Source organism: Trachypithecus francoisi, unplaced genomic scaffold (assembly GCF_009764315.1).
Source record: "Trachypithecus francoisi isolate TF-2019V2 unplaced genomic scaffold, Tfra_2.0 Lachesis_group17, whole genome shotgun sequence".
Taxonomy (NCBI): Eukaryota; Metazoa; Chordata; class Mammalia; order Primates; family Cercopithecidae; genus Trachypithecus; species Trachypithecus francoisi.
Window position 1 is genome coordinate 79,455,700 of NW_022681462.1, and position 27,609 is coordinate 79,483,308.

Below are 27,609 nucleotides of genomic sequence, written 5' to 3' on the forward strand. Positions count from 1 at the left end.
ACTATAAGCCGGGCATGGTGGCTCACACCTGTAATCCCAGCACTTTGGGAGGCTGAGGCGGGTGGATCACGAGGTCAGGAGATCGAGACCATCCTGGCTAACACACTGAAACCCTGTCTCTACTAAAAATACAAAACATTAGCTGGGCATGGTGGCGGGCGCCTGTAGTCCCAGCTACTCGGGAGGCTGAGGCAGGAGAATGGTGTGAACCCGGGAGATGGAGGTTGCAGTGAGCCAAGATTGCAGCACTGCACTCCAGCCTGGGCGACAGAGCGGGACTGTCTAAAAAAAAAAAAAAAAAAAAAAAAAAAAAAAAAAAAAAAAAAGTACGTACTATAGAAGTAGGCTGCTCTGAAAAATAGAAATAACAATTTTTTGTTTGTTTGTTTTTGAGATGGAGTCTTACTCTGTTGCCCAGGCTGGAGTACAGTGGACCATCTCAGCTTACTGCAACCTCCGCCTCCTGGGTTTAAGTGATTCTCCTGCCTCAGCCTCCCAAGTAGCTAGGATTACAGGCACTGGCCACCCCATTTAGCTAATTTTTGTATTTTTCTTTTTCTTTCTTTTTTTTTTTTTTTGAGACGAGTCTCGCTCTGTCGCCCAGGCTGGAGTGCAGTGGTGCAATCTATGCTCACTGCAAGCCCCGCCTCCTGGGTTCACACCATTCTCCTGCCTCAGCCTCCCGAGTAGGTGGGACTACAGGCGCCCGCCACCACGCTCGGCTAATTTTTTTGCATTTTTAGTAGAGACGGGGTTTCACCATGTCAGTCAAGATGGTCTCAATCTCCTGACCTCGTTATCTGCCCACCTTGGCCTCCCAAAGTGCTGGGATTACAGGCATGAGCCACTGCACCCGGCCTAATTTTTGTATTTTTAGTAGAGATGGGGTTTCACCATATTGGCCAGGCTGGTCTCAAACTCCTGACCTCAGGAGATTCACCTGCCTCAGCCTCCCAAAGTGCTGGGACTAGAGTCGTGAGCATGGCTTGCCTGGCTGACAGTTTTTAGTTATGGTGATAATAAGACAGCAACATTGTAATACACAAGTTGTATTCATGGTAATGATCAATGGTCTACTCTACATATTAAAAAAAAAAGAAAAAAAAAAACCCAGAATACCAAAACATTAGAAGCACATTTAAAAAACAAGGATAATTAGATAAACAGAAAACAAAAATTACATATGTAAAGTTTTTTTAAAATTCTTACCTCCTCACAACATCGCCTGCTTACAATAGCCCTATAGTCAATTCTATCCCAGAGCTGGTCCCTTAACTTTAAGAAATTAGGGAACAATTTTCTCCAGTTTTTCCCTAAAGCCCATGGAAAAATTTCATACTTGGTTTCTTCTTTATCTTCTTCAACTGTATTAGCCAGATACCTAACAAAGAAGATCACAACCCAAAAAAGAAATGGGTAAAGGACAGAAACAGGTAGTTCACACATACCAAAAGACATAAAAGTGGCTTATAAACACATGAAAGGTGTTCAACGTTACTTAAAGAAATGCAGTTCAAAAATAGAGATTTAGTTAATTTTACCTTGTTGGGTTCTATTTCTGTATTTCTTATTCCTACAAATCTTGAGCTTTGTTCTGGGATGCAGTTAAAATTACTTTGAAATAGTCTGATTCTTTCAGATGTTGCTTTTATGATTTTTTAGGTGGATCTGGAACAATGTTCAGTCTGGGGCTAGTTATTCCTCACTACTGAAGCAAGACCTTCCTGAATACTCTTCTCAATAGTCCATGAATTATGAATCTTTTCAGCCTGGCTGATGGGAACAGCCACTATTTGCAGCCCTATGTGAATGTTAGGCAGTATTCCTCCTAATTTTTTCTTAACATCTTTCCCCAGATTCAGGTAATTTTCTTATACACATATGAAACTCAGTATTCTGCTAAATACTAGATGGGGAGCAGGTAGGCACAGAAGCAGGAAAACATGACTCATCATAAGGAGAATAATAAATCAAAATCAACCCCAAACTGATACCCATGGTTGACATGGTTGACATAAAAGATAAGGACATTGAAACAGTTATAACTATTCTGTATAACCATTTCTGTTCAAAAAGTTAGACATACTGAAAATGTACTTCTAGAGATGAAAACTACAATGTCTACAATGAAAAATACACTGATTGGGATTAATGGCAGATTAAATACCACAAAGAAAACATCTGTGAATTGAAGACACAATAGAAACTATTCAAGATGAAATACACAGAGAAAAAAGAAACAAAAATCATAAACACAGGATGAGGGCCGGGCATGGTGGCTCACACCTGTAATCTCAGAACTTTGGGAGGCCAAGGTGGGCGGACTGCTTGAGGCCAGGAGTTGGAGACCTGCCTGGCCAACACAGTGAAACCCTCTCTCTACTAAAAATACAAAAATTATCTGGGCGTGGTGGCCCACCCCTGTAATCCCAGCTACTTGGGAGGCTGAGGCAGGAGAATCACTTGGACCTGGAAGGCAGAGGTTACAGTGAGCCACTGAGATTGAAACACTGTGCTCCAGCGTGGGTGACAGGGGGAGATTGTCTCAAAAAAAAAAAAAAAGAAAGAAAGAAAAGAAAAACAATTAGGAATAAATAAGCAGAGCATCAGTTTGATGTGGGACTTCAAGGAATAGGTGAAATTGGAGACTGAAGGCCAGTATCAATAACAATGCAGGATTCTTTCAATGCTCTGTAATCTGAATAGGGCAGACAGAAAATCAGGTGGACAGAAGATATGTGAAGGAATAACAGCTGAAACTTTTTGAAATTTAGTAAAAACTATAAACCTACAAAGAAGTTCAATGAACCTCAAAGCACATGAAACATGAAGAAAATTAAACCGACGAACAGCATAATCAAATTGCTCAAAACCAGTGATAAAGAGTAAATCTTAAAAGTAGTCAGAGAAAAAATAACATTTAGATAACACAGGCACCACGATTAGGATGGGGTAGATTTCTCATTGGAAATAATACAAGTCTCACAGATGACTTACCAAGAAAAACAGGCAACTTATAATAAAAATACTACAAAACACATAGGGGAACAAGGTACCAAGAGCAGAAACAGACCCTGAAATCTGAAAGTAATGGAATAGACACAAAATGTAAGAATAACTATTTCCAGTACATGTAAAAAAATTAAAAGTACCTTGATAATATGATAAATGGAAAAGCATATTTGAAAAATAAGAAAATAGAACTTTTATAAATGCAAACTTTTATAATGAAATTAATTAGCATATTAGACATAAGCTGAAGATAAAATTAGTGAACTGAGAGATAAATCTAAATAAATGATCTAAAATGCAGCCCAAAAAAACATAGATAGAAAATAGCAAAGATTGGCCAGGCTCGGCGGCTCACGCCTGTAATCCCAGCACTTTGGGAGGCTGAGGCGGGTGGATCATGAGGTCAGGAGATCGAGACCACCCTGGCTAACACGGTGAAACTCCGTCTCTACTAAAAATACAAAAAAAATTAGCCAGGCGTGGTGGCAGGCGCCAGTAGTCCCAGCTACTCGGGAGGCTGAGGCAGGAGAATGGCATGAACCCGGGGGCAGAGCTTGCAGTGAGCTGAGATGGCACCACTGTGCTCCAGCCTGGGCAACAAGAGCGAGACTCCATCTCAAAAAAAAAAAAAAAAAAAAAAAAGAAGAAGAGAAAAAGAAAATAGCAAAGATGGGAATGGGTGCGGTGGCTCACGCCTGTAATCCCAACACTTTAGAAGGCTGAGGCAGGTGGATTGCTTGACCTGAGGAGTTCGAAACCCTGCCTGGACAACATGGAGAAACTTCGTCTCTACAAAAAAATACAAAAAATTAGCTGGGTGTTGTGGTGAATGCCTGTGGTCCCGGCTATTTGGGAGATTGAGGTGGGTGGATCACTTGATCCTGGGAGGTGGAGATCACAGTGACCTGAGATCGCACCACTGCACTCCAGCCTGGGCAACAGAGTGAGACTGTCTTAAAAAAAAAAAAAAAAGAGAGAGAGAGAAAGAAAGAAAAAGAAATCTTCAAAAATAAGTAATGTGGAAGACTGAATGAGGCATAACAAGTTTAACTGGTTTCAAAAGGAGAAAAAGGACATAGCAGAGGAAGAGGAATATTTGAAGAGACAGTGGATAGAATTTTCTGAGTTGTCTGTTGAAAGGCATCAATCTTCACGTCAGGCTCAGTGGCTCACGTCTGTAATCCCAGTAGTTTTGGAGGCTGAGGCGGGTGGATTACCTGAGGTCAGGAGTTCAAGGCCAGCCTGGCCAATATGGTGAAACCTTGTCTCTACTAAAAATACAAAAGTTAACCAGGCATGGTAGGACCTGTAGTCCCAGCTACTTGGGAGATTGAGGTGGGAGGATTGCTTAAACCTGGGAGGCGGAGGTTGCAGTGAGCCAAGATCGTGCCAATGCATTCCAGCCTGGGTGACAGAGCAAGACTCCATCTCAAAAAACAAAAAAACAAAAACAAAAAACATCGATCCTTAATCTTCAAATCCAGAAAGCTTACCATATCCCAAGTAGGTTATTAAAAAGAAACCAGTGCCAAACACCAAAGAGGTCTTAAAAGCAGCCAGAAGGCCAGGTATGTGGCTCACGCTTGTAATTCCAGCACTTTGGGAAGGATGGCTTGAACTCAGGAGTTTGAGACCAGCCTGGGCAACATGGCAAAACTCCATCTCTACAAAAAAAAAAAAAAAAAATTAGCCGGGTGTCACGGTGGTATGTGCCTGTGGTCTCAGCTACTCAGGAGGCTGAGGCAAGAAGATCACTTTAACCCTAGAGGTAGAGGTTGCAGTGAGCCAAGATCATGCTGCTGCACTCCAGCCTGGGTGACAGAGTGAAACCCTGTCTCAAAAAAAAAAAAAAAAAAATTAAGAATCTCCTATATGTTAGTAATTGGAAGATGAAATAAAAAGTTACATGTTCCTTGACCATAAGGAGCCTACAATTAAGTAGAGAAGGCAAGTGAGTATGAAACAAATAATTGTGAAAGGTAATGTAGAAGAATGATAATAGAAGTTCAGAGTCTTGTAAGAATAAACAGAAAGGAAACATTGTAAGACTGTATAAAAAGGAAAAGAACTTGAGCTTTAGAACTATGGCTGAGAAAATATTTAATGAGAACTATTGAGGCCATACAAAAAGTATGATTATACTTAAAATGGAAATTATAATTCATGTTATTTTTAATATGGGGCTTACATAATACAACATGCAATACAACCTTACAGACAATTGTATTGCATAAACTCAATAGTGCTCTACTGGTAATAACTTTATAAAACAAGTGAAACAAATTCAATTTCAGGCATCTAGTAAGATTTAAACTGAAGCTTCTTTTAGTTTGTTTTTAATTCTCAGGTGAAAAAACCACAAAATAAATATTGCATCAAGTTACAAATACAATACAATACTGAGATATATAAACAGCAATTTAACTTAGTGGTCGATGGCTGAATTTGGTCATTGATAACCATGCCTGAGTTTGTGCCCCTGCTTTGCTGCTTACTAACTTGTTTGCTCTTAGCAAGTACTTAATCTTCCTCTCAGTTTCCTCATCTGTAAAATGGGGATAATAAAATATTTCATAGGGAAAATTAAATGAGTTAATACTACATTAAAATTTTTTGTAGTGCCTTGCACATAGTACTCAGTATTACCTAATACTATTATATTTTTCCAGTTTAGCAATCATCCCAAATTTTGAGTTCATTTTTCCCTGTGTACTGGAAAATGTATCTCCTGAATACATGTAGAAATCAGTTTCTTCGGCCAGGAGCAGTGGCTCATGCCTGTAATCCCAGCACTTCGGGAGGCCGAGGCAGGCGGATCATGAAGTCAGGAGATCGAGACCATCCTGGCTAACACAGTGAAACCCCGTCTCTACTAAAAATACAAAAAAGTTAGCTGGGCATGATGGCAGGTGCCTGTAGTCCCAGCTACTTAGGAGGCCAAGACAGGAGAATTGCTTGAACCTGGGAGGTGGAGGTTGCAGCGAGCCAAGATAACACCACTGCACTCCAGCCTGGGTGACAGAGAGAGACTCCATCTCGAGAGCCTCCGTCTCAAAAAAAAAAAAAATCAGTTTCTTCTAGTCCTTTTTTTTTTTTTCCCTGACAGCATCTTGCTCTGTTGCCCAGGCTGGAGTACAGTGGTGATCATAGCTCACTGCAGCCTTGAACTCCTGGGCTCAAGTGATCCTCTTCATCTCAGCCTCCCAAGTAGCTGGCACTACAGGCACATGCCACCATGCCTGGTTAATTTTTTTATTTTTATTTTTGTAGAGACTTGCTATGTTGTCCAGGCTGGTCTTGGACTTCCAGCCTGAAGCAATCCTTCCACCCCGCCTCCCAAAGTGCTGGGATTACAGGCATAAGCCACTATACCCAGTCTAGTCCTATTTCTTTAATCACTCTTTGATTCTGAATTAGATACACTTTGAGTAAAAACTTAATCTTCAGTGCTGACAGCTATTGAGATATTAAACTTAAATATTTTTTATATGTGTTTTCTAGTTAAACACTTAAAATTATATTCATGTGGCCGGGCGCGGTGGCTCACGCCTGTAATCCTAGCACTTTGGGAGGCTGAGACAGGCGGATCACTCGAGGTCAGGAGTTCGAGACCAGCCTGGCCAACATGGTAAAACCTCGTCTCTACTAAAAATACAAAAAATTAGTTGGGCGTGGTGGCGGGCGCCTGTAATCCCAGCTACTTGGGAAGTTAAGGCAGGAGGATCTCTTGAATTCGGGAGGCAGAGGTTGCAGTGAGCCAATATTGCACCACTGCACTCCAGCCTGGGTGACAGAGTGAGACTCTGTCTCAAAAAAAAAAAACCATATATATGTATATTCATGCATTCCCAACTGCAGCATTATATCCAGCTATAGGGTAGAAAAGGATATATATATATACATTTTTTTTCCCCCTGAGATGGAGTCTCGCTCTGTCTCCCAGGCTGGAGTGCAGTGGTGTGATTTCAGCTCACTGCAACCTCCACCTCCAGGGTTCAAGCGATTCTCCTGCCTCAGCCTCCCGAGTAGCTGGGATTATAGGTGCCCGCCACCATGCCCAGCTAACTTTTGTATTTTTAGTAGAGACGGGGTTTTAACCATGTTGGCCAGGTTGGTATCGAACTCCTGACCTCAGATGATCCACCCGCCTCAGCCTCCCAAAGTGCTGGGATTAGAGGCGTGAGCCACCACACCCAGCTGGAAATATATTCTCAAATAATACAAATTCTAAATGAATTCTGACCTATAGATTGGAAAATCATTTCACAGATTACAAGGATAATATAAACTAATATAAAGTCAATCGAAGAATTGGAAAACAAACTGTATTCCTTTGTCACAGCTCAGTGTGTTTAGTAAAAGAGCCAGTGAATACTAATGGTATCAAATATGAATAATGCCTATGTTATATATATAGGTCCACAAAGATTATGTTTAGAGCATTTCCACAAGTTGTTCAATGTAAAAGGGCAATGATGATGGTGATTTTTACTATATATTAATGGAAAATTTCAGAGAATATTCTGGTTTGAAAAAATATTTAAGTCACAAAGAGGAGAATTTGGGATAATTTACATGGAAGCGTTCTGATAAATGTAAAACATGCAATACAAACTGAAGTGGAATACTCCAAGAAATCTTGGCCAGGCGCAGTGGTTCACACCTGTAATCCCAGCACTTTGGAAGGCCAAGGCGGGTGGATCACGAGGTCAGGAGATCAAGACCATCCTGGCCAACATGGTGAAACCCCGTCTCTACTAAAAATACAAAAATTAGCTGAGCGTGGTGGCACATGCCTGTAATCCCAGCTACTTGGGAGGCCGAGGCAGGATAATCTCTTGAACCAGGGAGTCAGATGTTGCAGTGAGCCAGGATCACGCCACTGCACTCCAGCCTGGCAATAGAGCAAGATTCCATCTCAAAAAAAAAAGGAAATCTTAGGCATATAGCATAAGTGAAAAAAACATAAAAATATCCTATTAAAGTAAAAATGTATAGCATTTATACAGGAAGGCCTATTCAAAGATATACATAAGGTTTTTAACAGCCTCTGTTTTAAATAAGGTGTAATATATACAACAGATAACACAAAAATCACTTAGTAGAAAGTATACTTACAGAGCAATAAAGAAATTTATCCTGGTATGCTCACTTATAGTAAATTTAGCCCTCTTGAAATAAACAAAGGTCATAGCCAAAAGATACTACAAGGAAAAAAGTTAAAAATTAATATTAATATTTTGCTTTCATAAATAAAACTGCTTTAAAATAGTTAACATTAAAATTTTCTGATGAATAAGTTAAAACAATAAAGTGTTACTTATTATAGAATTGTGTACTTACTTTTTGACTTTCTGTAATCCACCATGTGAACAGTGAAAAGTAATTCTTGACTATTTATTATATCATTATTTACTAGAACGGACTCCTAAATTTTATTATTGTGAATAGTTTGAGCTAAAATCCCACTTTTATCTAATTTTAAACTTCAAATCTATACAGAAATTGAAGTAACAGCAAAATGAACAGCCATGCATCCTCACTTAGATGCACCAAATTTGCCATGTTTGCTATCTCTATTTATGTGTATGTATGTGTATATATAATTTTTCTAAGCCCTTTGAGTTAGTTGCAGACATCCATACTCACTTTTTAAAATAACTTTTTAAAATGATTTGCAAATGACTTCAGAAATTAGAATAACATGGCTCTATTTTCATGGGGAGAATGTGTTTTAAAGATATTATTAGAAAGATACATCTCTAGCCTGATTATTAGCACATATGCCAGGTTCTGTCTGTTCAAATTAAAAACAAGTTATAATAATGTATCAGATTATCTCTCATAAGACATTTATTCATCCTATTGTAACAGGATTTGCCACAAAGGTGATACTAAGTTTTCACAGTAACTTCCAGTAAAGTACTCTTGAGATAGTGTTAAGATACAGTAGTTACTTTTCAAACACTGCCCCCTACTGTGCAACAACTTTAATGCACCTTAAAACCGTAAAGTTTAAAACTTCCTGACGGGCGCTGTGGCTCAAGCCTGTAATCCCAGCATTTTGAGAGGTCGAGGCTGGTGGATCACAAGGTCAGGAGTTCGAGACCAGCCTGGCCAATATAGTGAAACCCCATCTCTACTAAAAATACGGAAAAAGTAGCCAGGCGTGGTGACACATGCCTGTAATCCCAGCTATTTGGAAGGCTGAGGCAGGATAATTGCCTGAACGCGGGAGGCGGTGGTTGCAGTGAGCTGAGATCATGCCACTGTACTCCAGCCTGGATGACTCTATCTCAAAGAAAAAGAAAAAGAAAAAAAAAAACCATCATAACTCCACATGAATTGTATATTTGATATTACAGCATTACTGTTAATTTTTAAAAGTATTATGACATTGTAATTGTTTTAAAATAGCCCTTAACTTTTAGTGATATATTGTGAAATATTTATGGAAAAATGTTAGGATGTCTGGGATCAGCTTCAAAATAATCCAGTTTTTGGTGAGAGGCATTAGAAGAAACAAGGATGGCCACAGTTGATCTACTGTAGCTAGATGAGAGGCATATGGAGGCTCTTTGTTCTATTTACTTCAAATTGTGTATGTTTTAAATTTTCCAAAATGAAATTTAAAAAATTTTATAAACCTTCTTCTAGTGTATCCCTGTCATCTTAAGCTTAAATAAAAATGTTCACCCCAGTACTTTGTATTTAATCACAAGCTAACCTTCCATTCATTCCCTTTACTGTTGGCTAGTAGTGATGTAAAGCCACACTTAATTTTCAAATATGACTGCTTGGTACAAAATGGCATTTACAAAGCCGAAAATTCTTAGCACGAGAAATTTTTTTCTAAAATAAAAAGCTGAAAATTTTTATTTTATTATTTTTTTGAGACAGAGTCTTGCTCTGTCACCCAGGCTGCAGTGCAGTGGCTCCGTCTCGGCTCACTGCAACCTTTGCCTCCTGGGATCAAGCAATTCTCCTGTCTCAGCCTCCCGAGTAGCTGGGACTATGGGTGCACGCCACCACACCTGGCTAATTTTTGTATTTTTAGTAGAGACGGGGTTTCTCCATGTTGGCCAAGCTAGTCTTGAACTCCTGATCTCAGGTGATCTGCCTGCCTCAGCATCCCAAAGTGCTAGAATCACAGGCATGAGTCACAAAGCTGAAATTTTAATCATTCAACAAAATCTAAAGAACACAGAAACATCGCTGCTCCCAGTGTGTAAGTTAGACATTCTTTTATGAAACACTGATTCCTAAAGAACATGTTAAACTAATTTTACCTACAAAATTACTGAGATTTGTTTTCTCTGAGTTATTACAAAATACTAAAATGCAGACTACCTTAGTAAAGTAAATCTCAGAATATTTTTTCTCCACAACCTGATAAAAGGTAATAACTGATCAAAATGTATTAAGTCTATACTGATTTTTTGTTTGTGGTTTTTTTTTTGTTTGTTTGTTTTTGAGACAGGGTCTTGCTCTGTCACCCAGGCTTGAGTACAGTGGTGGTATCACAGCTCACTGCAGCCTTGACCTCCCTGGCTCAAGCAATCCTCCTGCCTCAGCCTTCTAGGTAGCTGTGACTACAGGTATGAGTCACCATGTCCAGATAATTTTTTTTTTTTTTTAATTAGAGACCAGGTCTCCCTGTGTTGCCAAGACTGGTCTTGGAATTCCTGCGCTTAAGTGATCCTCTTGCCTTGGCCTTCCAAAGTGTTGGGATTACAGGCATGGGCTGCCACACCTGTTTTGCTTTCTGTTTTCAATACAAATACAAATTTAAGGTCATTTAAATGTAATCAATAATATTCTACAATTCTTCAAGTATAGACTCAATCTATGCTATATGCTAATTCCAAAACTTAATGTGTAAAGATTCTGCTTCAAAGGAGCAGCGCAGGCTAGCTCTTATTTTTTTAATTTTTAAATTTAATTAATTTATTTAGAGATAGAGTCTTGCTCTATTGTCCAGGCTGGAATGCAGTGGCACAATTGATCATAGCTCACTGTATCCTCCAACTTCTGGGTTCAAGTGATCCTCCCACCTCAGCTGGGTGGCTGGGACTACAGGTGCATGCCACCACACCTGGCTAATTTTTAAATTTTTTAGAGATGGGGGTATCACTATGTTGCCCAGGCTGGTCTCCAACTCCTGGCTTCAAGTGATCCGCCCACCTCAGCCTCCCAAAGTTTTGGGATTACAGGTGTGAGCCACTGCACCTGGCCACTAGCTCTTTTCTTAATCATAACTAATAAGATAGAAAATTCTTATAAGGTCTCATTAAAGCTCTAATGGTTCAGTTACATTATAATGCTGGTTAATGGTTATACTGTTACCAAATTTACCTTGTCTGCAATTTTACAGCAGCAGTCCATCCACAAGAAATCTTGAATTAAATCGTCATCTACAACAAAAGATAGCTATAACTTGTCTTTAAAAACAGAATGTTTCCTTTTGAAGAATTTCTATGTCAAGAGATTATACATGGTGCTTAGAAATAAAACAAAAATGAATGAACCAGTATTGCCTAAGGTGGAATTTTCAGTTCTTTGGTGTATTTACCATTGCAAGGACTGTACAAAAAACTACTGCTTTATCCTTCATCAACCCATCTGATTTGCCTTAATATATGGCTCAGACTGGAGAATGGTAGAAATGTTTGGTTTACTGAATATCCAATAGTATTTTTAGTTTTGCATTCTTTTCTCCTATTTATTTCTATTCCACTTTCTATTATTCAAATACATACGAAAATGTCTATATAAAAAGGATTCATAATTCATTAGTTATTTATAATTAACATTTTGAAAAAATTATTAGGATAAAAAGATCAACAAACAAACACATTGTTAAAATAACATCTAGAAAGTAGGTAAAATATTTATTTCAATTCTAAAGGGCTAAAATATATAGTCTCAAAATATATTAATATGTGTCAGAATGTAATCTAGAAAAATCTGCTTTTTTCCATTCCCTCTTTCTTTCTTTTCTTTCTTTCTTTTACTTTTTTAAGAGACAGGGTCTTACTATGTTGCCCAGGTGGGCCTTGAACTCCTGGGCTCAAGTGATCGTCTGCCTTCAGATTCCTGAGTAGCTGGAACTACAGGTGCATGCCACCACGCCAGTCTCCTCTCTTTCATTTTAAGTAAAAAGGCATAACTTCTTTATATTCATTTATGTATACTAAAATATCATCAATGTAGTCACATGGAAAGTTCCAAGAATAACTACTGATTTCCTGAGAATAGTAATTTCTGACTTGCTAATTTTTTTCCCTTTTTAAAATAGGGTCTCACTTTGTCACCCAGGCTGGAGTGCAGTGGCGTGATCTCAGCTCAACTGTAGTCTCAACCTCCTGGGTTCAAGATCCTCCCACCTCAGCCCCCCAGATAGCTGGGACTACAGGTGTGCACCACCATGCCCAGATAACCTTTTTTTTTTTGTATTGTAAAGAGGGGATTTCACCACATTGTCCCAGGCTGTTCTTGAACTCTTGAGCTCAAGCGATCCACTTGCCTTGGCCTTCCAAAGTGCTAGGATTACAGGTATGAGCCACCATATCTGGCTTTTTTTTTTTTTTTTTTTTTAAGACAGAGTCTTGCTCTGTCGCCCAGGCTGGAGTGCAGTGGCATGATCTCGGCTCAGCTGTAGCATCCGCCTCCCAGGTTCAAGCGATTCTCCTGCCTCAGCCTCCCAAGTAGCTGGGATTACAGGCATGTGCCACCATTCCCGATGGGGTTTCACCATGTTGGCCAGGCTGGTCTCAAACTCCTGGCCTCAAGTGATCTGCTCCCTCAGCCTCCTAAAGTGCTGGGATTATAGGCATGAGCCACTGCGCCTGGCCCATTAATTCTATTTCTATTTCTTTCTTTCTTTTTTTTTTTTGAGATAGAGTTTCACTCTTGTTGCCCAGGCTGGAGTGCAATGGTGCAATCTCGGCTCACTGCAACCTCCGCCTCCCGGGTTCAAGCGATTCTCCTGCCTCAGCCTCCCGAGTAGCTGGGATTACAGGCATGCGCCACCACACCTGGCTGATTTTGTATTTTTAGTAGAGACAGGGTTTCTCCATGTTGGTCAGGCTGGTCTTGAACTCCTGACCTCAGCTGATCTGCCCGCCTCGGCCTCTCAAAGTGCTGGGAATATAGGCATGAGCCACTGCACCCAGACTCTATTTAATAGTTTTTAAGTTACCTAAAATGGTACAGTCGGGTATTTTCCCTTGTTTCTCATGATGAGTTTTGGTACTAAAAATGTTTGCAGGTAATAATTTTGTTCTGCTCTTAATGAAGAGAAGGGCAACTTTTATTAACATTCTAAATCCTGATGGGGAAGCATCTTTATATCTTTTTCTACTTATATTCCTTACATTTTTTTCCTTTTTCATCTTTTCATTTTGCTTTTCTTTAAATTGTAACTAGCTTGCTTTAATGCACCTGACCTTCCTCTGGAAACAAGGAAGCTTGTTACCTAGATCTCCCGGACTGTAGCATCTACTTGACCTGATTCATTACTCCAGATATTTTTCAGAACTCATCTATCCTACCCTTTTTTCTAATCTGTTTACCTTATTACCCTACCTCCAAAAAAAAAAACAAGAATCCCTCTCTTTCCTAGTTGCCAATGTTAAGAAATGTATCAGCAAAGTAGCACTGTCTCATAACCTAAACAAATTCAAATTCAGTTTCATTATATGGACATGATAAAACATAGTTAATTTTTAACAATGTTCCCAAACTGTTATCCTGAAACTTCTCTAGTGTGACCAAGCTTCCTAGTTTTCTTGGGTTTAGCAGAGAAAGTCCTGGAAACCCCTTAGGCCCAGTCAAACTGGGTCAGTTAGCTCACCTGAGTCTTTATGTAGTATTTAACTTTAGGTCAAACAAAACTCATGCCATGGGCTATGAAGTCGAATTGCCCAGAATTTACATTTGACATTTGGATTTAAGTAGTCTAGAAGCTAGATGAGTATGAATTTTGAATCCGTAAGGAAACAAAACAAACAAAAACCCAACATTGAAAAAAAAAAAAGACTAAGTAAAACAAAAACAAATTTGGTTGGAGATGGGAAATTTAATACAAAAATAATGATATCCTCTTTGATTAGCATGAAAACGATTAGATGTTTACATTCTAGGTTTTTAGAAACTTATAATTACCACTATTACAATATTTTAAACCTACCAAATAATTTAAAGAAAGCAGTCATATCCTGACGCTGTATAACCAGACAAGGTCCTTTGGGGCTTTTAGATTTGTTATTATGTGTATTTTTTTCAAATGCTTGCCAATTATCTTTAAAAATAGGACGCTTCATAGTAATGAGCTTTTTAGGCTGATGTGATCTATTTAACCCTGATTTTACATAAACAGTGACAGTAGGTGGTGTCTCACAACACATCTGATTGTGCCTCATTTTGGTTTCCCAATATTCCTGTAAAAATAAAACATACAATTATTCATCACACACATTCATTTCATATAAAAACAACTGGATGATACTACCATATGCAGTCATATAAAATGTTACTGAACTTGTCATTAAAATGTTATTTGTGACAGTGACTCCCATTAAAAATTGCTTTTGAAATTCAGTGCTAGGAAAAGCTATGCTTCCTTTGGGTAACAAATAGACATCCTCTTCCCAAATAATAAGATACTGTATGCCATTTTGCTTTGGCTACAGAACTCGACCAAATTTGAAAGTTAATTATAGAAATGATGCTGACTTCATAATTTATTTGTGGTCTTCTTTTTTCCTGCTAATTTTTTCTATGCTGCTTGAATTGACATAATTTTATTATATGGTTGTTATATGCCACCTCAAATTTTTTATAAACAAGGAAAACTATTTCCAGAACTTATTATCAATGTCAAGTATTATATTACAAAGCACCCCCCTACACCTACACACACACAAAACCCCATATCTCTTTATTGGTAAATTCCTTGATATATTATAAAATTCACTTATTCAATAAGCATTTATTGGTATTTTTTGAAAAGTTGAAAGCAATTCTAGCAAAATGAAGATGAGCTTTGAAGGCCTTTCATAAATTGGTCTAATTTTTGTTTTACTTACTTTTCTGTTTTTCTTTTTTTCTCGTGTATGTGTGTGTGTTTGAGACAGTGTCTTGCTCTGTCACCCAGACAGGAATATGCTGGCATGATTATAGCTCACTGCAGCCTCGACCTCCTGGGCTCAAGTGATCCTCCCACCTTAGCCTCCATTGTAGCTGGGACCACAGGTGTATGCCACCACACCTGGCAAATTTTTTAAATTTTTGTAGAGATGAGGTCTCACTATGTTGCCCAGGCTGGTCTCAAACTGCCGAGCTCAAGCCATCCTCTTGCCTCAGCCTCCCAAAGTGCGGGAATTACAGGCTTGAGCCACCATGACTGACTGGCCTGTTCTAATTTTTAAAGTTGTAAGTGTATGACAAAGCTATTTGAGTGACTGATTGTAAGTGTGTATGAATGTATGTTGTTATAATCTAATAAAATCTGAGACAAAGTTAATCTATCAATATTTAATAATATACATAATCATCACCTTCTTTGGTGGTGAATAGTTCACATAATTACTACACTTAGTATTATTTTTGTGGTCAAATATTTCTAGGGTAATGGGAAATGGAGGTATGAATAGGCAACACAGGAAACTACTCTAGGACCCTACTGAGAACCTCTGAATGCAACCTCACAGTGACTCAGGCAGCCATGCCTCCCTTGGTGTTCAAGGAGTGAGGTATAGATTCCCCTTCCTGACCCTCAGAAATTTCCCTGCTGAAGGAAGGACTGGAAAATAAGATTGGATATAGTAAGGTTAGAGCAGCACTGTCCAAAATATAATGTAAGCCGCATATGTAATTTTGTATTTTTAGAGCCACCTTACAAAACAGATAAAATAACTTTTAATAATAAAGTTTATGTAACCCATTATGTCCAAAATACCATTTTAACATGTAATCAATATAAAAATCAATGAGATAGTTCACGTTCTAAGTCTTTGAAATCTGCTGCGTGTTTTCCTCTTAAAGCATATCTCAATTCTTTTTTTTGTTGTTACTTTAGATGAATATACTTACATACAAATCCCAGTTCTGATACTAATTTTTCAACAGTAAAAATGAAATGCAGTCCTATTTTTAAAAATGAAGTAATTTGTAAGAGAAAAATATGCTCCTTCAGTTTTTAAAGTAAAAATTAAATTATTCAGTTTCAAGTGTTTAATAGCCACAAGTGGCCAGTGGCTACCACATTAGACAGTACAGGGCTACATTTTGAAGAATTAGGCAGAGGAAATTATACTTATCTAATTGCTCCTCTCATCCCATTTTTCTTCCTAGATCCTAAAGTCCTGCCAAATTGAAGGTAATTATGTACTTGGGGTGCGGGTTATAAACTCCATAGAAAGAGGAAGAGGTGATAAATTGAGTCTTGAGACTTGAGTAAGAATTTTCTGCTCTTTCCTGCCCACCTCATCTGGGAGACAGCTGGAGGCTTCATCTGCATATTTTTTTTAAGTAAGAGCAGCCTTAAATTCAGATAGAAGAAACTAAACAGTAGTCAGGCTTCTCAAATTCTAGTGTGGACTTATCAGTGGTATAGTACCATGGCTAAGAATTCTGCTTCAAATTTGAGTGCTGGGGCTAGACTTGGGGGGAATGTACCAGAACACAAAATAACTGTGGCACATATTCCAGAAGATAAGTTTTACTCAATGCTAAGTAACCTAAAATAGTGCTTTTATATTAAAACAACCATGGATATATCATAAAATATAATCCAAATTTTCTATCAATCAAAAAGGTAAAAAATATAATCCAAATTTTCTATCAATCAAAAAGGTAAAATATGTCCACAGTAGGTGCCTTTACACTATTCCCTTATGTATGTTATGTATGTATTGGGATGTTTCATATACAGTTTCAGAAAACTGAATGAGAAGAAAATGTCTGAAATTCCCCAAGAGGAGCTTCATTGACATTAATAAGCAAACACCGGCAGGAAAGTTGCATAGAACAAGCTGAAGGAGAGAAGCTATCAATGCTAGTCTTGGTCAATTTCTACCTAGGGGTATCTTTTAATTTTGCTCTTCGTTTAGATATACTAAGAGAATGAGAGTTCTGATAGAGCAAGCAAGAAGAAAAGAACAAAAACCAAATTAAAACATGAGCTGCGGGCGTGGTGGCTCAAGCCTGTAATCCCAGCACTTTGGGAGGCCGAGACGGGCGGATCACGAGGTCAGGAGATTGAGACCATCCTGGCTAACATGGTGAAACTCCGTCTCTGCTAAAAAATACAAAAAAACTAGCCGGGCCAGGTAGGGGGCGCCCGTAGTCCCAGCTACTCGGGAGGCTGAGGCAGGAGAATGGCATAAACCCGAGAGGTGGAGCTTGCAGTGAGCCGAGATCCGGCCACTGCACTCCAGCCTGGGCGACAGAGCGAGACTCCGTCTCAAAAAAAAAAAAAAAAAAAAATGAGCCATGAGCCATTTCAGGAAGGGCAAGAGATGGGGAAAGAAGGAGAAGTAGGAGAAACTATGCTCATCAGGTAAAATCCTTTAATGATTTTAATTTTACTACTATTATTATTATTTTGAGACAGAGTTTCACTCTTGTTACCCAGGCTGGAGTGCAATAACTCGATCTTGGCTCACTGCCACCTCTGCTTCCTGGGTTCAAGCGATTCTCCAGCCTCAGCCTCCTGAGTAGTTGGGATTACAGGCGCCCGCCACCACGCCCCAATAATTTTTGTATTTTTAGTAGAGACGGGATTTCACCATGTTGGCCAGGCTGGTCTCCAACTCCTGACCTGAGGTGATCGGCCCGACTTGGCCTCCCAAAGCGCTGGGATTACAGGCGTGAGCCACCACGCGTGGCCTCCTTCAATTAATTTTTATATGGGCTCCATGGACATTAAAAAAATCATACCAGAATTCATACTTGAATAGGATGTCTGGGATTTTTTTCTTCGTTTTTCTTTTTTCGGTAAGTATATCACAAAAATTCTAGAGGCACCTGAAATAACCTCTTCTCTGGGGGGTAATATAAAGGGTGGTGGTTCACAGCCATAAAATGAAACAAGCATACGTTGTTTGGGTATTCATTTGCCTATACGGAAAACCTAATAGCAATATCCATTGGCAACTCAGTTAGGACAGGCAAGTAAGCCTTAACTTCCTTATGAGTGCAGTCACACACAGAGAATATGTGCCAGACACTGATGAATGTGTTATATGCATTATCTCATTTAACTCTCAAAACATCTCTGTGTGGTAGGTATTATTTTATCCTATTTTCTAGATAAGAAATTTGAGGCTTAGAGAAGTTAAATTTCCCAAAGGCTCATAATTAGTAAGTGATAAAGCTAGAATTTGAATGCAGAACTGACATCAAAGTCCCATATTCTTTAACCAGTAAATCAGTTTTAAATATTAAATAAAATCATGTATAAAACACTTGACACATAGCACTCCAGTATTACTTATCGTCACCTTGCCAAGAAAACAAAACCAGCTAACCCCAGCTATTAAGGCGATCTCGGCTCACTGCCACCTCTGCCTCCCGGGTTCAAGCGATTCTCCCACCTCAGCCTCCCGAGTAGCTGGGATTACAGGCCCCCATCACCACGCCTGGCTACTTTTTTAAAAAATTATTTTTTGGTAGAAACGGGTTTTATCTCAGCTCACTGCAACCTCCGCCTCCCGGGTTCATGCGATTCTCCCGCCTCAGCCTGCCAAGTAGCTGGGACTACAGGTGACGCCACTATGCCCGGCTAATTTTTTTTTTTTTTTGTAGAGACGGGGTTTTCGCTGCGGGCTGCTCTCGAATCCTGGCCTCAAGGATCCGCCCAACTCGGCATAAGGCTTTTTAAAAGGTTGAGACTACGGGGCCTCCAGTCCTACCGGATGTCATGTAAGAGAATCTTCGTGAATTCTGAGACATGGGCTAAGGGCCTGGTACTGAGGCACAGCACCTCAGATCTCAAGATTCTGGGGCAGACGATCTTGGGGGCAAAAAGAGGTGTTTAATGGGACATAAGGAGGCAGGATTTATTAAAAAGACCCCTAAATCTCCATTCCTCCCACAATAAAGGCGGCGGGCACACGTGGAGACGGGAGCTCCTGCCCAGGGCCCTCCCTCTGATCAGGCGGCCCAGCTTCAGGAGCAGCTTCCGGTCTCGGCCCTGCCCGTCCTCCCCCTGGAACCTCCACCCGCTACGCCGCCGGGCGGCGGGCGGCCAACGCCCCAACCTGCGCGGCCACTGCTTCCCCTCGCCAGGCCCCGCAGCCCAGAGCCCGCTGTGGGGAGCGCGTGTGTCGTCGCCGCGAAGGCAGCTGAGGGCGCCCACGGGAGGCGCCGTGAGGACCAGGCTGGAGCACCGCCTTCTCATCTAAGGCGGGCGGTGGGGTCGCCGGCGAGCGAACCCAGGGACCAGGCACACTCGAAACTGGAGATTGGCCTGCGAGGCCCTTCCCGGGGGCGAGCACAGGTACCTGCGGAAGCCCGGGGCTGCGCGGGAGAGGACCGGGCAGCGGCGGTCAAGCCTCGGCCGCAGCGCTCCGGGCCTCAGACGGTTGCTGGCCGGTAGCTCGCCAGCAGCGGTAACCGCTCGAAGGTCTCCCGCCAACCCGGAGCGAGGGAGCGCGAGGCCGGCAGGGGCCAATCAGCGCGCAGAGCAGGCCGAGGGGGCGGTGCCTGCCCGGGAGTGCGCGCCGGCGAACCCCGCCCCTACCCGCCCGAGCCTCGGCCGCGGGCCTCCGTCTTCCGTTATCCCGCTCTTCCGCGCAAAATTCACACAACCCTCCTCATTCGACCTACCCCCGTTGGGCACGTCTCGCAGTCAGGCTTGCGTTGGGGCCGTTTACTTCCCTTCGACTAGACAACCAGGCCCCGCGGGGCTGGGGCTGCGGCGTCCCCTCCCCACCCGGCAAACGCGGGCACAGCGCGGTTACCCGGGTTACTCAAAAGGAAGAGGCCGCTTGAACTGAGAAGAGCACAACGTGTGAATGCGGTGGCTTCTGGGGAGAAGGGGCCGTTCTATTGTAACGGTGAATCTGCAGCAGTGATCTTTTTGGCTTTGTCCTAGCCTTTGGCCAACTGGGTGCTTAATACATGCATGTCGAATGAACAAATAAAAAGAAGTCTTCACAGCTTTTTGATCCCCCCATCCTTACGTCTCTAAGGTAAAACCGGCTTTTTTTCTTTTGAGACGGAGTCTCGCTCTGTCGCCCAGGCTGGAGCAGTGGCACGATCTCGGCTCACTGCAACCTCTGCCTCCCGGGTTCAAGCGATTCTCCCGCCTCAGCCTCCTGAGTAGCTGGGACCACAGGTGCCGCCACGCCCGCCTAATTTTTAAACATTCCTTGTAGAGCAGAGTCCTTCTATGTGGCCCAGGCTGGCCTTGAACTCCTGGACTCAGGCGATCCTCCCACTGGGATTACAGTCCTAAGTCACCACACCCAGTGTAACTTTTTTTTTTTTGTCTCCATATCATGGCTTTTTTCATGTTGCTAGTCTTTCTATACATTTTCAATGACTGTGTAATATTCCAGAGTGGATGGACCATTTAAGTCATTTCAGTATTTGGATTGCTTCCAGATTTTTTGGCTAATACAACGATTACTCTTAAAAGGCAACCTGGCTCTGCCTACTTGTGGTACTTCCAGCAAATAGCTCCTCAATCAGCAGTTGTGAAGAACGAGTTAATTCCTTCCTTCTTGTGCTTCCACACACAGCACAATAATGGCAAATTCACCTACAAGTACAAGGAGGGGCCAACTGGGAACTTACTTTTCCTTATATGTGCCTTTGACTATTTCTCCCCGGCCTATAAATGGGAGAATGGGCCAAGAAGCATCAACTGGTTGTGAAAATCTTGAGGAAAATGGGTGCTTCCAGCTTCATTCCTCTGGCTTTTCCCTAAGGATCCTTCCTGACTTCTCCCTGTTCCTCCCCTAGTTTTTGCAAGGTACGGGTGCTGTGATGATCAATTTCCAGCCTCGAGTATAAAATATCTACTGAACAAGGAATGTCCACTCCATGAGAAACACAGAGGCATGACGAGTACCACAATGATGAAGACAACATGGCCTTACCTTTCTAGAGCTTCCAAGCTAGACAGATAAGGACACGACTAAAATACAAGGCACAGTGAGTTGTGCCATGAGGGAAATGCATGTGGCTGTATAATGCACAAAATACAGTTATGAGAAGGTTCTTTAGGATCCTAAAATCTTCACAAAGGAAACATGTAAAACTTGCACATAAAAGCCAGCAAATACACGTAAATGTTCATTGAGCTATCGGGGAAGCAGCTTATTAAGTTTTGACATCAAGTAAAGGGTGACTACCAACTAAGCCTTCTTGAGTGTTTTCATTCCTGAGTTTTTGTTTTTTAAACTATGTTGGTGTGTGGAGAAAAGTGAATATACCTTAGAATCATATACACTTGGTTTGAATTCAGGTACTACCATTTTACTAGCTGTGTGAACATGGTCAAATCATTTAACCCCAGCACCTCTCATTAAATGTAAAGGTAGGGTGATACTACCTACTCTGTAAAAGCGTCTGGGACAAATTTGATAGTGAGCAAACTAGCAGTGCACTGGTCCATAGTAGGTGTTGTTAGCTAGCTTCCTTCTTGCCTCTTTTCATTTGACCTGGGATTGGATGAGGAGAACTCAAACATTTAACTGAACTATTTATTCCTTTGTCTCTAAGCATGGCTTTTCCCCACTAAAAAAGCATTGATTGTCCATAACTTGATCATCTCCTGCACTGTGTCCTGCAGTGCCTCCAGGTTGTCCCCATTCTACTTTCCTAACTCTCTTTTCCTAAATGTATCTCCTCACTATTATCCAGTAAGAATGAAACACTCATACTTGTGTTTCTCTGAATGTTTTGAACTTTCCCACTTCTCTGACCTTGCATATACTGTGGTGTGCTCTCTTCACTCTCATTTAAAATTTGTCTGGTATCCATCCTTTGAGACACAGCTTAAATTAAACAGCTCATCATCATTTGAGTGCTTAGTAAGTGCAGGCTGTGTGCCGCTCTTGAATTCCTGTAGCATTTCCTGAAATTCTCATTTATGTAATCTTATTAACCAGCTTTTTAAAATAAAAATGTTTGTGTATACAGATACAATTATATATAAATCGGATCATATACATACTTTAAAAATGTACAAAACAATACATGTAGCATAAGTGGAGGCTGAGACATAATAAAAACTTGTGAAACCACCACCTACCAAAACACATGAACCTAACATGCAAGAGACAGGACATCAACAATACTGTTGAGATTCTGTATGCTCCTCCTTCTCCCATTAGGATTCCCAGGAGGCGACTGTTTCCCATTCTCTTTTCTTTGTGTATCCTAAAACACAACTTTTGTGAACTCTTCAACCTCAGTATTCCTCATAGGGTTAGCCATGCTAATCCATAATACTGTGAATCATTTTCATTGTTGCCTTCTGTTCTAGAAATACACCATAATATTCCAATGCTCCTGTCAATGGGTATTTGGGTCATTTTTGGGGGGGCATTTGGATCCTTTTGCTACTGTGAATGCCATGAGCAATGCCTCTGCAAGGCCGTATTGTTTAAGTTCTGATTAACTGCTGGTCTGATTGGTGAATGTCTATGACTTAAAATCAAGTGTTTTGACTACTTTGCTTGTGTATGCACCATGGTGCACTTTTTCTATAAATGCTTTAAAGTGAAGTTGATGAGTTGTAGGGCATGCACATGTTCAACTTTAAAAGGTTATAAATGCTAAATTCATTTTCCAAGCAGTGTTACCAATTTTAAGAGTTCCCATTAGTTTACATCTTGACAACTTATTTTCAGGCTTTCTGTGACTAGATGATCTTTTAAAGTGTAACAGAGAAGACAGCTCCAGATTTTCTTTTCAGCACCCTTTTCTAGTAAATGGTTCTACCCAACCTCATAAACCACTTGAATGCAGGGATAGTTGCTATGTTCATGCAATATCCCTTCCCTCTCTTACTTGATGGAGTTGTAAGGGCCTTTGAGACAAATAGGGCCAAATTTCTTTTATGTAATTCTGCGCTGAGACCACGTATTCAGCCTGGGTGACTGTTCTTCTAAGTTAAAGAGATTAAAAACTCTGAGAAGTATTAAAAATGGAACAATTGGCAGGGCATGGTGGCTCACGCCTGTAATCTCAGCACACTTTGGGAGGCTGAAGTGGGTGGATCACCTGACGTCAAGTGAAACCCCATCTCTACTAAAAATGCAAAAATTAGCCGGGTGCTCTGGCCTGCCTGTTTTCCCAGCTACTCAGGAGACTGAGGTGGGAGAATTGCTTGGACCCAGGAGGCGGAGGCTGCAGTAAGCAGAGATGGCGCCACTGCACTCCAGCCTGGGCGACAGAGCAAGACCCTGTCTCAAAAAACAAAACAAAAGCAACAACAAAAAAGAACAATCATTCTAACAAGATAACTGTATTCATTTTCTGTCTAGAATAGTTTTCTCCACTGTATCAGACTTTTTTGTTCCTTACAGAAAAGATAGTTGATCTTTCTCCATACTGCGTATGACATAACACTTGTGCTAGATGAGGCAACAGCCTCTCCAAGTTTGATTCCTAGTTTTAAGTGCTCATACTTATTGGGTGAATTCTGAAACACAAAATATTACACAAATTATACAATTTTCCTAAAATATGTGAGGTGGCTCACTACAAAGGTGACATTAAGATCAATAAAACAGGAGACTACAGAAAAGGGGAGGCAAGAAAGTAATCATAAGGATCTTGCGATGTTTGTTCTCAGTAACAGGCAACTTCTCCACTATGCCTGTCAGGTGCTAGCTGCAAAATGCTCCTTCAAGTATCTGAATACTTTGGGTTTTTTTTTTTTTTTTTTTTTGAGATACAGTCTCGCTCTGTCACCCACGCTGGAGTGCAGTGGCGTGATCTTGGCTCACTGCAACCTCCACCTCCCAGGTTCAAGCAATTCTCCTGCCTCAGCCTCCCGAGTAGCTGGGATTACAGGTGTGTGCCACCACGCCTGGATAATTTTTGTATTTTTAGTAGAGACAGAGTTTCACCATGTTGGCCAAGCTGATCTCGAACTCCTGATCTCTAGTGATCTGCCCGCCGTGGCCTTCCAAAGTGTCGGAATTACAGGTGTGAGCCACCGTGTCTGGCTGAGTTCTTGTATTTACCAATATTTTACAAAGTAGGGGGCAGAGTTTTGATAAACTATTTCTTTTGGCTGAACAGACTAAATCAATTTTCTCCTTGAGACTTCAGCATTCTTGTTGTAAGAGACAAGAGACATGAGGATAAAGAAAAACTGGGGTTTTATTATTTGTGGTTAATTTCTTCAGGTCAAGGTGTCAAAATAGTAATACGAGTAGAGATTTTTGACACCCACTTGCCATTCATTAAGCAAATATCTGCAGGCCTTCTATGTGGCAGGCGCCACTCTACGATGAGGAGATACGAATCAGTGAACAAAAGAGGAAAAAAATACCTGCCTGGGTGCAATGGCTGATGCCTATAATCCCAACACTTTGGGATGCTGAGGTGGGCGGATCACTTGAGCTCAAGAGTTGGAGACTAGCCTAGGCAACATGGTAAAACACCCCACTCTACAAAAATTAGCAGGTGTGGTGGCACATGCCTGTAGTCCCAGCTATTAGGCAGGCTAAGGTGGAAGGATGGCTTGAGCCCAGGAGGTTGCAGTGAGCTGCGATTGTGCCACTGTGCTCCAGCCTGGGCACCATAGCAAGACCCTATCTCAAACAAACAAACAAAAAACAACAAACTCTGCCCATAGGAGCTACATTCTAGTCACATACAAGACTGATCTAGGCCTTACGGCTTTTAAAGACAAATATAACAAAGGTTTTTTTTTTTTGAGATGGAGTTTCCCTCTTGTTGCCCAGGCTGGAGTGCAATGGTGCCATCTTGGATCACTGTAATCTCCATGTTCAAGTGATTCTCCTGCCTCAGCTTCCCAAGTAGCTGGGACTACAGGTGTGCGCCACCACGTCCAGTTAATTTTTGTATTTTTTTTTAGTAGAGACGGGGTTTCACCATATTGGCCAGGATGGTCTCGATCTCTTAACCTTGTGATTGGCCCACCTTGGCCTCCCAAAGCGCTCGGATTACAGGTGTGAGCCACCACGCCCAGTCGACAAATACAACAAAGTTTTAAAGGAAACATCCTAATGGATCTGTATAACAAATAATTGATATGTTAAAATTAAAATGGGCTGGGCATGGTGGCCTGTAATTCTCCCAGCACTTTGGAAGGCCAAGGGGGCAGGATCACTTGAGCCTGGGAGGCTGAGGCTTCAGTGAGCTGTGATCGGGTTACTGCACTCTAGCCTGGGTGACAGAGGGAGACCCTGTCTCAAAAAAAAAAGGATTACAACTTGTGTTGTCAGTGAGCATACCTAGAGTTTGGGGAATTCGCTAAAAGCAGATCAGGGTCTTCCACGCAAAACAGGCTTTACAGTACAGCAATAAAGACTTTTTAACCTAGTTCTTTAATATGACCAATAGAATTAATTTCAGTGGAATTATCAAGCTCCAGTTAAGAGATGTGCTACAAAATCTCAGGTAATTACACTGGGAGGCACAGACTTGTGTTTCTAAAATTTCTTTTTTTTTTTTTTTTGAGACGGAGTCTTGCTCTGTCGCCAGGGCTCAAGTGCAGTGGCCGGATCTCAGCTCACTGCAAGCTCCGCCTCCCGGGTTTACGCCATTCTCCTGCCTCAGCCTCCGGAGTAGCTGGGACTACAGGCGCCCGCCACCTCGCCCGGCTAGTTTTTTTGTATTTTTAGTAGAGACGGGGTTTCACCGTGTTAGCCAGGATGGTCTCGATCTCCTGACCTCATGATCCGCCCATCTCGGCCTCCCAAAGTGCTGGGATTACAGGCTTGAGCCACCGCGTCCGGCCCTAAAATCTTTTTTTTTTTTTGAGACTGAGTCTCGCTCTGCCGCCCAGGCTGGAGTGCAATGGCCGGATCTCAGCTCACTGCAAGCCCCGCCTCCTGGGTTTACGCCATTCTCCTGCCTCAGCCTCCCAAGTAGCTGGGACTACAGGCGCCCGCCACGTCGCTCGGCTAGTTTTTTTGTATTTTTTAGTAGAGACGGGGTTTCACCGTGTTAGCCAGGATGGTCTCGATCTCCTGACCTCGTGATCCGCCCGTCTCGGCCTCCCAAAGTGCTGGGATTACAGGCTTGAGCCACCGCGCCCGGCCAAAATTTCTTATTGAAGTCAGGTAACAGTAATATGTGCTGGGTTCAGTTATATGTTGGATCCTGAGCCTCACACAAGACTTCCTGATAATCTCAGTTCCTTATTAAATGTGACAAGCTACATTTCCTAATATGTAGCTAATTTTTAAGTTGGTAAATTGAGTAGTTATGAGTTTCTACAAGACATAACTTTTCTCCAGCAACTCCACCCTGCATATCCTCCTTCTCAGGGATTTTTATTAAACTAAGAGCTAGACAGACAAAGTTCATATTTATTCAAGAATGGAACAGATGTCAGTCTGTCAATAATCTGCTGGTAAGCAGCAGCACTGTCAGAAACCATGCCAATTGTCAGTTTGAGTTATATATATATTGGAGGTAGCATTTCAACACTCTGGTTTTGTTCCCTTGGCTTCCCCCCCCCCCCAAAAAAATACACTAGGAGATATAAGACTTACTTCAGATTAAACTTGTTACATTAATAAAACACTCCTGGCCAGGTGAGGTGGCTCATGGCTGTAATCCCAGCACTTTGGGAGGCCAAGGCGGGCAGATCATGAGGTCAGGAGTTGGAGACCAGCCTGGCCAACATGGTGAAACCCCGTCTCTACTAAAAATACAAAATTTAGCTGGACACGGTAGTGGATGCCTGTAATCCCAGCTACTCAGGAGGCTGAGGCAGGAGAATCACTTGAACCCAGGAGGTGGAGGCTGCAGTGAGCCAAGATCGTGCCACTGCACTCCAGCCTGAGCAACAAGAGCAAGACTCTGTCTCAAAAAAAAAAAGAAAGAAAGAAAGAAAAACACTCCTCTGGACTACTTTTTTCTGTTGCACTGTATTACTTGCCTTTGTGGCTTTGTCGAGAATCAGTGTTTACATGATAGACCATAAATTAGTGTGCCTTTTAATAAATTTGTACAATAATCTATGAAAGTTCTAGATATTCAGCTGTGATGTCACTGCTTTTGGAGGAAAAGTTTGGCCTGTAAATCTGCTGAATCATTCTGATTAGGCAGCTGTAAAAATTAATACATACTTTAACTTGCCCATCCTATGCCACGCTTGATTGAAAAGCCTCCAGGCACAGACCTTGGGTTCCCACCTTTTTGTATGTAGTATCTGAAAGGAATGCTGAACCTATTAGCCTCAGGCAGTTAGTCTGTTCTCTCTTTTACACACACACACACACACACACATACACACCCCCTCCCCACCCGCACTCCCTGTTCACTTGCTATCTTACACCCTGTATACCCCACACAATGTGGTGTTATAAGTAAGATTTCACAACCACATAAGCTAGCAAAGATCCCTAAGAGGAAAGAAGCAAAGATTTATGG

The 27,609-nt window shown here is 41.4% G+C and overlaps 1 protein-coding gene across 4 annotated transcripts in view; it reads right to left on the reverse strand.

Annotated features, from left to right (window-relative positions):
• The window catches only part of SPDYA (speedy/RINGO cell cycle regulator family member A), a 39,213-nt gene extending 19,265 nt beyond the window's left edge, over positions 1–19,948 (reverse strand). For 3 of the 4 annotated variants that reach the window (XM_033176167.1, XM_033176165.1, XM_033176168.1), the window contains exons 1-5: positions 19,521–19,948; positions 14,204–14,453; positions 11,368–11,426; positions 8,131–8,216; positions 1,210–1,381 (exon numbers count right to left, since the gene is read on the reverse strand). In XM_033176167.1, coding sequence (XP_033032058.1) covers positions 1,210–1,381; positions 8,131–8,216; positions 11,368–11,426; positions 14,204–14,435 — 549 coding nt within the window. In that variant the 5' untranslated portion in view covers positions 14,436–14,453; positions 19,521–19,948. The other variant, XM_033176166.1, reaches the window with a different exon arrangement.
• Between the last annotated feature and the right edge of the window lie 7,661 nt (positions 19,949–27,609).